The sequence below is a fragment of the Lepidochelys olivacea genome, assembly GCF_965140295.1.
Source record: "Lepidochelys olivacea isolate rLepOli2 genome assembly, chromosome: 2".
Classification (NCBI taxonomy): Eukaryota; Metazoa; Chordata; order Testudines; family Cheloniidae; genus Lepidochelys; species Lepidochelys olivacea.
Genome location: NC_140412.1, coordinates 257,098,730 through 257,112,331, shown reverse-complemented (window position 1 = coordinate 257,112,331; position 13,602 = coordinate 257,098,730). Strand labels below are relative to the sequence as shown.

Sequence of the window (13,602 nt, the reverse complement as noted above, 5' to 3'; positions counted from 1 at the left end):
TTCCTTTTTCACTCCCTGGTTAGTAAGAATTCAGGCTGTGAATGTCAACTGTGGCTGTAAAACCCATTTACTTCGTGTTTGTTCATCTGATGAATAATCTCAAATTCCATTCAATCTGCACAGATTTCAGTTGTTTGCCTGATAGCAACAACTCTTGATTATGACCAGCTGGGCACTATGAAATCTCTCAGAACACTGAGGGCCTTGAGGCCCCTCCGAGCCCTATCCAGATTTGAGAGCATAAGGGTAAGGGTATCTTTTAGTGTCTATCAAGTATGTGCACCTTTAATTCTGAGCACCTTCTAACTTTCCTTACAGGAAAATAACATAGAATCTTCTCTTTTAGGTGCTGTGTGGGGCTCCAGATAGTGGTGAAAATGGAAAGAGTCATACAAATTATATACATAATTCTTTTAAAGAGTCCATAATAAACTCAGATCCAGTGTCAGGTTAAGGGGAGATCTTTTAAAATCAGTATTTATGATTATAATTCAGTCGACAATGGCAATCTTAAAATCTTCTATCATTTTAATAAATCATTGGATCTTGCAGGATCTTAAAGTGATTCATTGGGAGAGCACTAAATTGCAGCATTTACATGATTTAATAATACTTCTAATGATAGACGCACACACATACCTCTGTCAGCTGTAAGCTAAATAAAATGTCGGTGCCGCAGATTTGTATTTGTGATATCCTCTTTTTCTGGCCAAAAAGCTCCTGTTGACATTACTAGGCACCTGTGTGCTTTGCTAGTGGAAAATAGACTCTATTTCTACGAGTTTACATTCAATTGGAAACAAAGGTTTTATATTCTGAAGGCATCATGGAAAGAACTGTGTATATATCTGGATGTTAAAACTTCTTTTCTTTCTGCATTGATCTAATTCAATGTCTTCCATTTAGGGTATTTCGTCATTGTCCCACTAACCGGTTTTTTCTTTTCAGGAGGGAAAGGCAGAAGAGAAGTAAAATGGTAGGATTGTGCTAATAGTTTGGACTTTTGCTTTATGTCTCCATTCAGGTCTCTTTAATAAGCCTCATAGCTAATTCACTTGGATACTCCGAAATGGGTCCTATTAAATCCCTTAGGACTCTCCGAGCTTTGAGACCATTAAGAGCATTGTCACGATTTGAAGGGATGAGGGTAAGAGTAAACAAAGCAACCATCGAAGCCCATCTGTGTGAACATCAAGCATGTAAAAGGGCCATATTTCTTTGGTTTTGTTTTCATTATGACTGCAAAGGAAATGAATGATAATGCCGTGTGGGGAAAAAAAACCCTCCATTGTATTGCTTGCATTAGTACAGCTGCAGCTTTTACTCTCTGGTGGATTTCATGATAAGCTAATCCCGCTGCATAACTTGTCATACTGTGTTTTAAAAACAACTTTTTGGCTGAGGTAACATCTGGCTAACAATTGTCTCTTTAATTATGAGGCACATCAGGGAAAATAATTTTGCTACAGGTTTGCTCCTGCCTCCAAATTTTATTAAAATTAGAATCAATCGCAAAGTTGTTGAGGACTTTTTCACTAATAAAGAAAATGAACATTAGAGGCACACTGTATATGGAAAACATATGAGCAAATTCACAAAAAACTTTTCTCTAAAGTATTTCAATTTTAATATAGAATGCCAGGATTAGCATTTTAACCATGTGACTTGTGTTCATTGTTCTGTCTTGCATGTCTATCCTCTACCATTTGCATTTGCTTGAATGTATGGATGTATCCACCAGTATCATACATATTTATTTGTGCTTGATGAGCGCAGCAAGTACAGTATGTTTAAGTATCTGGATTTGGGCTTTGTTTTTTAAACAATTTTTATCATGCATGACTATCAAATGATGATAACTGCATTCTGTATAAGTCAAGGGTACCATTAATACTGTAGATCACATGGCAAAACAAATCTCTGTATGGCACAACCTGTAACACTTGGGAGTATATCAGGTACCAACTTAAACACCATTTCCAAGATTTCTGATTTAGATATATGTAAAATTACATCTGTCCTATGTGGAGAAACCAAATCCCTAAAATATGTCAAGGAAAATGATAAGGTGTTAATAATAAAATGAATTTGGAATATGGCTTCTTTTGCCTCTAGGTCGCAAGTTCAAATTCAATATAAGTCACTGGCGATCAAAAGTCTATACAGTTCATGTGCAACAAGTTGGTGGTTTCAGCTGAAATCCTAGTGGTCCAGTTTCCATATCATAATCATACCATAGTAAGACAGCCAGAGAACTGAATGAGCCTAGAAATTGAGCTAACCCTATAAGTAGTAAGTACATTGGTGGAGCAGTGTGGGGCATCCAAATTTGAACTGTTTTGGTTCAAAACACTGCACTCTTCTTAGTGAACCCATACGATATCATATTTTAAAGAGTATTCACACACAAAACAGTGCATAGGCTTAAGCAGCCAGATCCCCAGCTGGTATATATTGGTGCAGCTCTACTAAAGTTAATAGAACTACTTCTGTTTACACCAGTTGAGGAACTGGCCCCATATTTTTATTAAGTGTGGGTTGTGCCATATACCCAGCTTCACCTACTACAGGCCACATTGCTTTACCACATTCAGGAGCCCTAGCAGGAACAGAGAAATATGGCACAGCTGAGAGGGATAAAGATCTGATCTAAATGCATAGTTGCACCAGTTTAGCTAAAGGTGTGATTTGTGCGTGGACATCTTAAATTGATTTAGACCCGACTTACTTAAGTTTAGCTTAAGTTGGTAAATATACAAGCTCAGTCAAAACCCATATAGCTAGTTTTAAAGTCTTATAAGAATATCCATACATGAGTCTGCAAAAAGAAAAGGAGTACTTGTGGCACCTTAGAGACATGAGTTTGTATCAGTTTAACTAAATTGTTGTTAAACCTAGCAACTTCCGTGTGTAGACAAGTCCAAAGTATGGGGCATTTGAGAGGCTGAAAAACTGAGAGAGTAGAGAAACACTGAAGGAAGGTTGGTGGGATGTTTACTGAGAGCTGGAGAAGTAGTTGGTTTGCTGTAAACCTGCAGGAGAAGGCCATTTTCTATTACATCAGTCCCAGAAATGCTGTTCCTAAAATGCGCATACTCAGGGGTATCCCAGGTTTCCTGACATAAAGTTCTTGTCCTCCCTATCCCATAGGTATAGTTGCAATGTGTACAGTATTTGTGCCTCCTTTTTCTGAGCTATCAGAGATACTGAATTAGCTTGTAAATTATGATAAAGTATAATCGAGACTACGTGCCACTGGAAAATCAATTTATTATATTTTTGGCATGTCTAACCATACTTACCATGGCTAGAGACAGTAAGACCTTTCATTATTAGGAACACATATGCTCCAGAATGCACAAGGAAAATTACCAGAGGAGAGAGAGATTAAATAATGTTAATGTTGAGACGCAAATGCACAGAGTAAGGAGATAATAATAGTTTGTGTTTGTATAGTGCCTTCAGTTGAGGAGCTCAAAGTACGTTGCAGAACTAAGGTATAAGCAAGAAAATTCTCATAGAATGCTTCACTAAACTGTATTGTGCCAAAGCTTTGAAGTCAATTGGTCCTGACTAAAAGATAGAGAGGTAGACCTGTGATTTGGGGCCAGTGAATTGGAGGCATTGATAGGTTTGGAGGGGTGATGTCTGCAGGGTCCAACCCAGAAAAGGGCTCCCTGATTGCATGGTAAACAGGGGCCTGTCATGACTAGACTTCAGAGTGGCCAGGCCCCATGCCCTCCACATCCTATTTCTTCCTATCTGCCAATGGGCTGAGTTCCAGTGCAGGCAGAAGAAATCCTCAGCTTGCACCAGCCCAACAGAGAGTTCTAGGAGTTAGGAGAGAACTACCTTCTGGATATCCAAAGAGAAACCCTGTGGAGGGAGCCTCCCCCAGGGAAACTGCAGGAGAGCCTTCTGCTGGTGCCTAGGGGTAGCCTAATGGTGCATACACAACTGCCAAACCCTGCTGCCAAAAACTGTCTGACTGATAGATCTCAAAAAGTAATTGTAAATGGGCAATTGTTATCCAGTGATGTAATGTTTCTAGTGTGGTCTCAGGGATTGGTTCTTGACCCAAATCTATTCAATATCATTATCAGTGACCTGGAAGAAAATATAAAATCATTGCTGGTAAAGCTTACTTATGGTACAAAAATTAATGTAGTGGTAAATAATGTTAAGGATAGATTAATTATAACAGAGCAATCAAATGGGAAACTGGGCTCACTTGAATAACATTCATTATAATACAGCCAAATACTGCATACATCTAGGAACAAAGAAAATAGGGCACACTTGTAATATGGGGAATTGTATCCTGGAAAACAGTGGTTGAGAAGGGCTTAGGGGTCATAGTGAATAATCCACCGAACATGAGCTTCCCGTGTGATGTGATTGCTAACAGAGCTAATGTGATTCTCTGAAGATAAGCAGGGGAATATCAAGTAGGAGTAGGGAAGTGATACTACCTCTTAATACAGCATACGTGAGGCCATTACTTAAATACTGACATTCTGGCATACACATTTAAAAAGGGACATTGAAAAATTGGCAAGGGTTGGAAAAGAACTCCAAAAATGATTCAAGGTCTGAAAAACCTGCTTTACAGGGAGGGATTTAAGAAGTTCAATCTACTTAGCTTATCCAGAAGAAGGCTAAAAAGTGACTTGATCACAGTCTATAAGTACTGACGCGGGGAGAAGAATTCTAATAGTAGAGGGCTATTAACCTAGCAGACAAAGGCATAATGAGCTTCAGTGGATAGAAGCTCAAACTCAGCAAATTCATACTAGAAATAAGGCACACATTTCTAACACTGAGAATAATTAAACTTTGGGACAATTTACCTAACAGTGTGGTGGCTTCTCCATCACTTGAAATCTTTAAATTGAGATTGGATGTCTTGCTAAAAGATATGACTCTAGATCAACCAAAAGGTATGGGCTTGATGTCGGAATTACTGGGTGACCTTTTCTATGGCCAGTACTATACAGAAGATCAGACTAAATGTTCACAATGTCCTTTCAAGCCTTAAAATCCATTGGGCAGATCATCAGCTGGTGTAATTGTCCATGAAATCAGTGGAGCTATGACAATTTAAGCAAACTGAGGATCTGCCCATCTGAATCGGTGAAAGGAAATGTTGAAGATTTAGAGCAGTGGTTCTCAAACTGTGGGTTGGGACCCCAGAGTGGGTCGGGACCCCATTTTAGTGGGGTCACCAGGGCTGGCTTAGACTTGCTGTGGCCCAGGGCTGAAGCCAAAGCCCGAGCTCCACAAGCCGAAGCCTGAGGGTTTCAGCCCTCTGTGTTGGGACTCAGGTTACAGGCCACCCCTGCCTGGGGCTGAATCCCTTGGGCTTCAGCCTTGGCCCCCTTTTCTCCCCGCCTGGAGCAGTGGGGCTTGAGTGGGCTCAGGCTTTGGTTCCCCCTCCTGAGGTTGTGTAGTAATTTTTATTGTCAGAAAGGGGTTGCCGTGCAATGAAGTTTGAGAACCCCTGATTTAGAGGGCCTTCAGATGCCAAGTAGGGCACTGGGTGGCAAAAGGCTACCCCCAACAGAAATTATGGAGAAGGAGGTTTCAGGCATGGCCAATAAGATATTAATGGGAATGCAGTGTTATAAAACCATCTCTTATAGATGACTTTACTGTATACATTATTTCTAGACATAACAGAAATTTGGTCCTTAGTTTTGCAATGTTTGCGTCTCAACTTTAACATAAATTCTTAATAGTTTTGTCTGTTTACATATTCAGGTCCTTAATCAGCTGTCACTTGCACTGATGTAAATAAGGAGTAGCTCCTTTTAAACAAGTGGCATTATGTTGGTGTAAAATCAGTATAAATCAGAGGAGAATTAGGCCCTTCATTAATAATTCATTCAAAGAGGTGTTTCATTATTTGCTTCAAGTCTTGTGTCATATTGTGTTATCTATAAGCCACTGAACATAATTCAGCACAAGGAAAAAAGGAGAATGCATGCGTGACCATCATTTGTATTGTCTAACTTGCATGATTGTGTTCTGTTCCTATGCATGATCATTTGCACTGTAATCGCTCTATCTCTAACAGCCATAATGTTTTCCTCTCTGTCACACATAGTATAGTTGCAGTAGTTTGGGGCCAGCATGGTTGGACATTGAACAAAAACATCACACTAAGGAACAAATGAAAATTATTAAGATATCCGTTTGGGCGGTATTCCAATGATCATTTGCTTTGTAAATTATTTTGCATCTTGGCTTACAAAATAAAGGTTGGGTTAAAACTATAAAGTTAAGAATGCACTAAATCTAAAAGTGAAAGATAAAATTAGCAAAAGGGACAGTAGTTGTAAAAAGTCTGCATATGAATCTTTAGCACATCTGGCACGTAAATATCTTGCAATGCCAGCTACAATAGTGCCGTGAGTATGCCTGTTCTCACTTTCAGGTGACATTGTAAACAAGAAGTGGGCAGCATTATTGCCTGAAAATGTAAACAAACTTGTTTGTCTGAGCAATTGGCTGAACAAGAAGTAGGACTGAGTGGACTTGCAGGCTCTAAAATTTTACATTGTTCTATTTTTGAATGCAGTTTTTTGTACATAATTCTACATTCTACATAAGTTCAACTTTCATGATAAAGAGATTGCACTACAGTACTTGTAGGTGAATTGAAAAATGCTGCTACTTTTGTTTTTTTAGAGTGCAAATACTTGTAATCAAAAATAAACATCAAGTGAGCACTGCACACTTTGTATTCTGTGTTGTAATTGAAATCAATATATTTGAAAATGTAGAAAACATCCAAAAATATTTAAATAACTGGTTTTCTATTATCAACAGTGCGATTAATCATGATTAATTTTTAATTGCTTGATAACCCTAGTAATTGTGCATTCTTCAATGTACCAGAATAAACTGCCTGCTCTAAATGTGTAAAATCATTTTACTATGCTCTTTTATCCTTTCCAGAAACACAAAGGTAATGGTGAAATGAATTTGATATTATTGGCTTGACAGAAAATTGGGCACTAATATGATAGAAAACAAGAACTGACATTTTCCATAACCAGATTCACAATTGAATAAAATTTCATTTTTGCAGATCGATATCACTTTGTCTCAATTTCAGAAATATAAACTGAGAAGGGGAAAGGCTTAGTGTCTGCATATCAGATTCTAATCTTGAAAGCATGAAATAAACAAGGAGACAAATTCATATAGTAAAGTCTGGAATCTGTAGAAAGGTTGCCAGTTTACTTTGCATTGGTCCTGCAAATTAGTGGGAGCACCTAGAGTAGCTGTGGATATGTAAAAACTGTACAGGCCATTAATATAATGTGAAAGAATACATTTTGTGACAAAGATTTTTCTCTGGAAAATGTCTTTTGTGGTATGCTTAGCATGCATTAAAGGCTTTTACATTTTGGATGGTGGTTTAGAATGCTGAATAATATATATATATATATATATATATATATATATAAGGTGATTGTTATATTAGCCTTATATTTTGGAATGCATGTTGATATTGTTGAATTTTTGTGGTGACTATAGAATGCATATTGTATATTCTATTTGCATTGGTTCAGATCCATATTGCAAGCATTGACTTTTGTTCCTATGCCAATTGTTTATAAGTACTTTAAGTGACTGGGTCCTTTCCTATACAATATTTGTATGTGTGGTTGTATACATGGGTTTGCACACTAATCCTGCCTGGAGGTGATTTTTCTCTGCAGAAAACAGAATTATACAGACTTTGGTACGGTATCAAGTGGGATAATGTGATTCAGATATATATTAAATCATGGTGCGTTGGCTGTTTTAATGCTACGCACTGTAGAGATAAGAGTAGTCAGGGAAGGGATTAAATTGTAACAGTAGATCCTCCATATTGGCGGTCAAATATCCTGCATAGTTGCCCTGCTCCAAGAATTTCAATGACTCTGCTTTCTCACAGTAATAGTGGCTTCCAATCAATGGTATCTTTGACAGATGAGACACCACTGGGTCAATTACTACTCAGATAATCAATACCCTTCATAGTTAGGGTTAAAATTTCAGGTATTGTGAAAGGGGCCTGAGTTCAGAAAGCAGTTTAGATACTTTGCTGCTTAGAAGAAAGCCTCTCTTCCTCTCTCCTGGTCCCTTAACCATTGTGAGAATATTTACTGTGCCCCGCTGACCTCCGATTATACGCTTAACACATCATTAAACACAGGGTCCAATATGAAGCAGGGAGACTCCTCAGTGGAACTGCTACTTTGCCCTATTATGAACAACAATTGGTTGCATGGGTGAGATACTAATAGATTATTTTTTAAGATACAAAAAAGGAGAGTCTAAAGTGTTCTTAAATTTTTTAAAATAATGAGCCAGATCTTCAGCTAGTTTTAATCCAGTTTACATCAGCTGAGGATTGGCCCAGTTACTTTAGTGTACAAAACAGCTACTTAGGGATGTGTTCATGTGAAGGCCTGCAGTAATTGTATATTTTTCTTTTATTTCACTTATTTAAGGTGGTTGTGAATGCCCTGTTAGGCGCCATCCCTTCCATCATGAACGTTCTGCTCGTCTGCCTCATTTTCTGGCTCATTTTTAGCATCATGGGAGTGAACCTGTTTGCAGGAAAGTTTGGAAAATGCATTAACAAGACAGCAGGAGATATGCCTTTAGACTCTAAAGTTATTAACAACATGAGCGAGTGCATAATCTATAATGTGACAGGCAATTTTTACTGGACAAAAGTTAAAGTCAACTTTGATAACGTTGGTGCTGGTTACCTGGCTCTTCTACAGGTGGTAAGTATTATCAAAAACACTTGTTCTTGTTAGGTAGATATCTAGTGGTCGAGTCATATGAGGTGCTGAGTGTCGTCAGCACTTTACTAAAATCAGCACCCCCTAGGATCTGACTCCAAGTTAACAACTACACTTTTCCTTTTTACCTAGACTGCCAAACATATGCAATTTGATGGTGTAAATGATTTATACTTTTGCTGATGAATCCATCTGATAAATATTTATTGTCGTTTCTGGTTTTAGGCTCAGATTAGGAGTTTCCAGGGATATACTCCATGCATCACTCTTTTAGAGTTATCCTGGGGGTGCTCAAACCCCAAGGGTGGATTTGAAACCATTTTGTTCTTCTTCTTCCTGTTTGTAATCCAGAGCAAAATTGAGTCAGAGTTCCTACAATGAAAGTAGCACTGTGTGAAGGCATATGTGCCAGGATACAGTTTATTGGCTTTACTGAACCTGTGCTGGATCACCAGTGTTCCAGTTAGACCTTAAGTGAAAAGGGCCTGATTCTCCTCTCATGTACACCTCTGTCAATTGGCAGTAACTCAAATGAAGTTAGTGTAGTTAATACTAGGAATTCAGCTCAAAGTCATTTACTAAAATCCTCTGACCACCTAGTAAAGAAATCCCAAAGTTGTCATCCAACGACCACTGGCGGTCTGCAGAGGACATGCTGTAGAGATCTGGCTGCTCATATGATGCTGGCTCCTCCTCCTCCTCTCTTCCTGCTGCTAAATTTACTTAAAAATAGCTAAATACCATGAAGGCCCAGATCCTCACCTGCTGTAAATCGGAGAAACTCCACTGAAGTCAGTGGAGCTTGGCCCTTTCATACCAGCTGAGAATCCTGCCTTTCATGCCTTCCGAATAATACTTTTTCATGTAAACCCTACCTGTAGTTGAATGAATGGGAGAGGAAGTGATCCAAAATGGGATACAAAATGGGAGACAAGGTATCTATATGAGACAATCTCTATTAAAATGCAGTCAACACGGTGAAAAAGTTTGAACCCTCCTTGATATCCTAGCATCCAGATATACTCTAGAGTGATCATATCCAAGCTTCATCTACTAGTTCTTCTTCAAGTCGTGTCCCTATGGATGCTCCGCTTCAAGTGCGTATGCACCTCTTGAGCCTTTGATCAGAGATTTTCCAGTAGCAGCATCCTTTGGGCTGCATATGCATCCTATACATCCTCATGCCACACACCAAGGCTGTAAAGGACTGTGCTGTAAACCACCCTCATTTCCTTCTCAACTACTTCAGCCTGAGACAGAGCCCTAGCATATCGGCTTTGAGCATGCCATGGCTCAATTCTTGTTTATAGTTTACTACTATTTAGTATTAGATGCAATAGTTGTTAGTAGATAAGTAGTGTGAGGATTAACTTTGTTCCTCTCTCTTCCTTCAGGGAGCCTTAATCTCTGGCAGGGCATGCCTGGCTCTCCAGGATTCAAATGTTTCCTCTCCTGTCAGGAAGCTATTCTGTTTAGCAACAGCCACTCTAAGTGTGTTTGCTGTCTGGAAGAGTCACACATCTCCCAGAAGTGTAATATCTGCCTGGCCCTTAAATCCAGGAAGGAGAAGGAAGTACCAGGAGATCAAGTTGAGGCTGCTGCTGATGCAGCTCTCCCTTTGACCCACTTCAGAGTCAGGTCAGGAGAAACTCCTCCTGCCCCCACCCCAGAAATCTGTCTCTGGGCAGATCCAGCGCTCCTTTGACTTCAGCACATATCTTCCCATAAGAAAGGGAAGATTCTTGAGGCTTCAGTGAAGGCTCCCAAGAAGAGGAGCTTTGACTCCCTACCATAAGGAGTCTGCTCCCAAAAGACCTCAGTCCCCTGCTAAGTGCATGGTATCAGAAGCCTCAACCTCTCGGCTTGGTACCATCGAGGTGAAGGACTCTTGGAGATCCAAGGACAAGCACGGCTCTGACAAAATCCTGACACTGTCTACAAGGGACAACGAGGGTAAGGATAAGCACTCCTCCACACCAATACCATTGTGCACACCTCCATTTTTGGTACTTCCCCAGTCAAGACCCTGGGAACTGTGCAAACTGAAGCATCAGACACTATCACTGCCTACTTCGGTATGCTCTAAGAGTATCATCTCCTTCTGTTGTCAAGCACACCACCACATCGGTACCAATCCTCCACTCAGTACCACAGGAATTTAGATACTCAAAAGACTTATCAGTGGCAGATGAACCAAAATCTCCACTTTTCATGGGTACTGAAGACTTCTCAGTACCAAGCCCCTGATCTCCAGACTACCGTCACTCTCCAGTACTTCCAGACTTTCCACCTTGTTCTGTTAGTACCCCCCAGTTGGAGGATATTGAAGAGGAAGAGGGAGACCTCTATTCAGTCTCTTCCATCTCAGTGCAGGGTTCTCCTACGCACTCACACAGGAACTGATTCTTTGAAACGTTTAGGGAAGATCTTCATGTATGTCACCAAGGTGATGGGACCAACCATGGATGCCATCCCCTCTCCTTTATGGACTCCCCCAGTGGCTATATTGGGGGTCCCTGGGCTGCGTACCAACAGCAATTTGCCAAACCACCAGCTCAGACAAATGGGGGAGCTAGAGATATTCATTCCCCTTCTTGCCAACTGAGATCCCAACATGAGGAGACATTTCAGGAACAGGAAGATAAAGAAGACACCTCTCAAACTCCTATTTCTTTATTATCTCCAGATGAGGACATTACACCTCAACCACCATCCATGGCCAATGATTTCCAGCAATTTCGAGACCTTATAAAGCAGGTAGCCAACGCTCTTCAAATACCACACTAAGATGTCAAGGATTCGCAACACAAATTATTTGACATTTTACAATCAGCAACACCCACAAGATTTGTATAATTCATTAATTAGGTGCTCTTGGACCCAGCAAAGATAGTTTGGCAAACACCCATTACCTTTTATTCTCCACACCACCGCTTCTGCCGCATGTCATTCTCTGGTGGTGGATGCAGTGAACGAGCAGGGTAAGCAACACTACTACAAGTCTGCCCTGCATGACAATGACCAAAAGTGCTTAAGCCTCTTCGGACAGAAGTCCTATTCATCTGTGACCCTGCAATTTTGGATCACAAACTATCAAGCAGTCATGGCTAAATATAATTTCACAAACTATAATAAATTTATGGCCCTTATTGATCATCTTCCATGGGAACAGAGAAAACAATTTCAGGCATCATCACGGAGTGGCCAGTTATTAGTCAGGATGTCTTTTCAAGTGTCCTTGGATGATGCAGACACCACTGCTAGGTCCATTTTTATGGCACTAGTTATGCACAGGGTGTCATGGCTTTAACTCCTGGAGTGTCCATGACGTCTGAATCTCCCCTTTGATGTTTGAAAGTTGTTCTCAGAAACAACAGATGAATCTCTTCATACACTAAAAGTCTCCAGGGTCATGTTAAGATCTCCAGGTATCTGTAACTCCTACAAAAGAAAGAAAATTGAATAGGTCAAAAACTGCCTAGATTTCTCATCCTGCTCAGTTCTCTGGGTTTCACAGATCTACCAAACCCCCAGGAAGAGACAAAAGTCCCAAATAAAGAGAGCTTCTCATCCTTCTTCTGCAAGTACCCAGTAATCATTGAAACAACAGTTTTGATGGGTTGATCAAGTGTTTGAATCCTCTCACACCTCTAGTTCAGCAGCTGCAACCCTTTGCTCACTTCCTCCCTTTCCCATTTCCAACATGCTAGGAGATGAGTCACTACAGACAAGTGGTCATAGATGTCATAACATCGGGCTACTTCATCCACTTTACGTCTCTTCCTCCCCTCCTTGCACCTGCCTTCCCCATCCCTCTTTAGGAATTTCTCTCACAAGCTTCTACTGAGACAAAAAATAGATTCTTTCCTTAATTTAGAAGTGAAAGAGCCAGTTCCAGCTCTTCATAAAGGAAAGGGGTTCTATTTTTGGGTGGAGACTGATTTGGGATTCCATATAGTAATACACCCATCTCACAGAAAATACCTAAGCCTTACAGTCGACTAGAAAAATTTTCAATAATGAATACATTCCTTCCACCTCTTCTCAACTCCAAGGGTATTCTCAAAGGTCCTTGCAGTAGTGTCTGCTTACCTTCTTTGGGAGACAATTTTAGTCTTCCTGTACCTCAACGACTGGCTGCTCAAGTGTTAGTTTTATGAAGCAGTACTGTCATCCACTCAGACAACCCTTTCCCTTTTCCAAGAACTGGGTCTTCAGCTCAATGTTAGAAAATCCACATTAATCCATGCACAGAGAATATAGTTCATAGGGGCATACTTGGATTCATTGACAGCCAGGACCTACCTTTCTAGGGAGAGATTCATAACTTTGTCAAATCTAGTCAGAACCATTCAAGGGAGCCCTTAGAACCTCAGTAAGGAACTATCTACAGCCCCTGGGTCATGTGGCAGCTTGCACCTTTATGACCAATCACACCTCTGTTGCTTCCAAGGCTGGCTCAGAACAATTTATTCACCAACCAGAGACAGTTTGGCATAAGGTGTCAGACCTCACAGACAACTTACCATAGGATTCAAGGGAGGATTTAAGATTCTTAATTGCAGAGGGTCAGTTAAGAGCTTGGACCTCCTTACAGGCAGCAATTGATGCATCACACAGTACAGCAAGGACAATGGCGACAGCAGTGATGATGAAATGGGCGTTATGGTTACAATCTTCAGGGAAAGATAGACTGCTATAAAGAATTTCCCTTTTGAGAGTTGTGACCTTCTCAGCTGCAAGACAGATGATGCATTACACCCTTTAAAGGTCTCCCAAGCTACTCTTATAT

The 13,602-nt window shown here is 40.2% G+C and overlaps 1 protein-coding gene across 1 annotated transcript in view; it reads left to right on the top strand.

The window, feature by feature from the left end:
• Nucleotides 1-13,602, top strand: part of LOC311515404 (sodium channel protein type 5 subunit alpha-like) — a 319,354-nt gene that overhangs the window by 287,280 nt on the left and 18,472 nt on the right. Inside the window, exons 22-23 of the mRNA XM_084618414.1 lie at nt 1,025-1,147; nt 8,511-8,792. Coding sequence (XP_084474540.1) covers nt 1,025-1,147; nt 8,511-8,792 — 405 coding nt within the window. The remainder of the gene's footprint in view (nt 1-1,024; nt 1,148-8,510; nt 8,793-13,602) is intronic.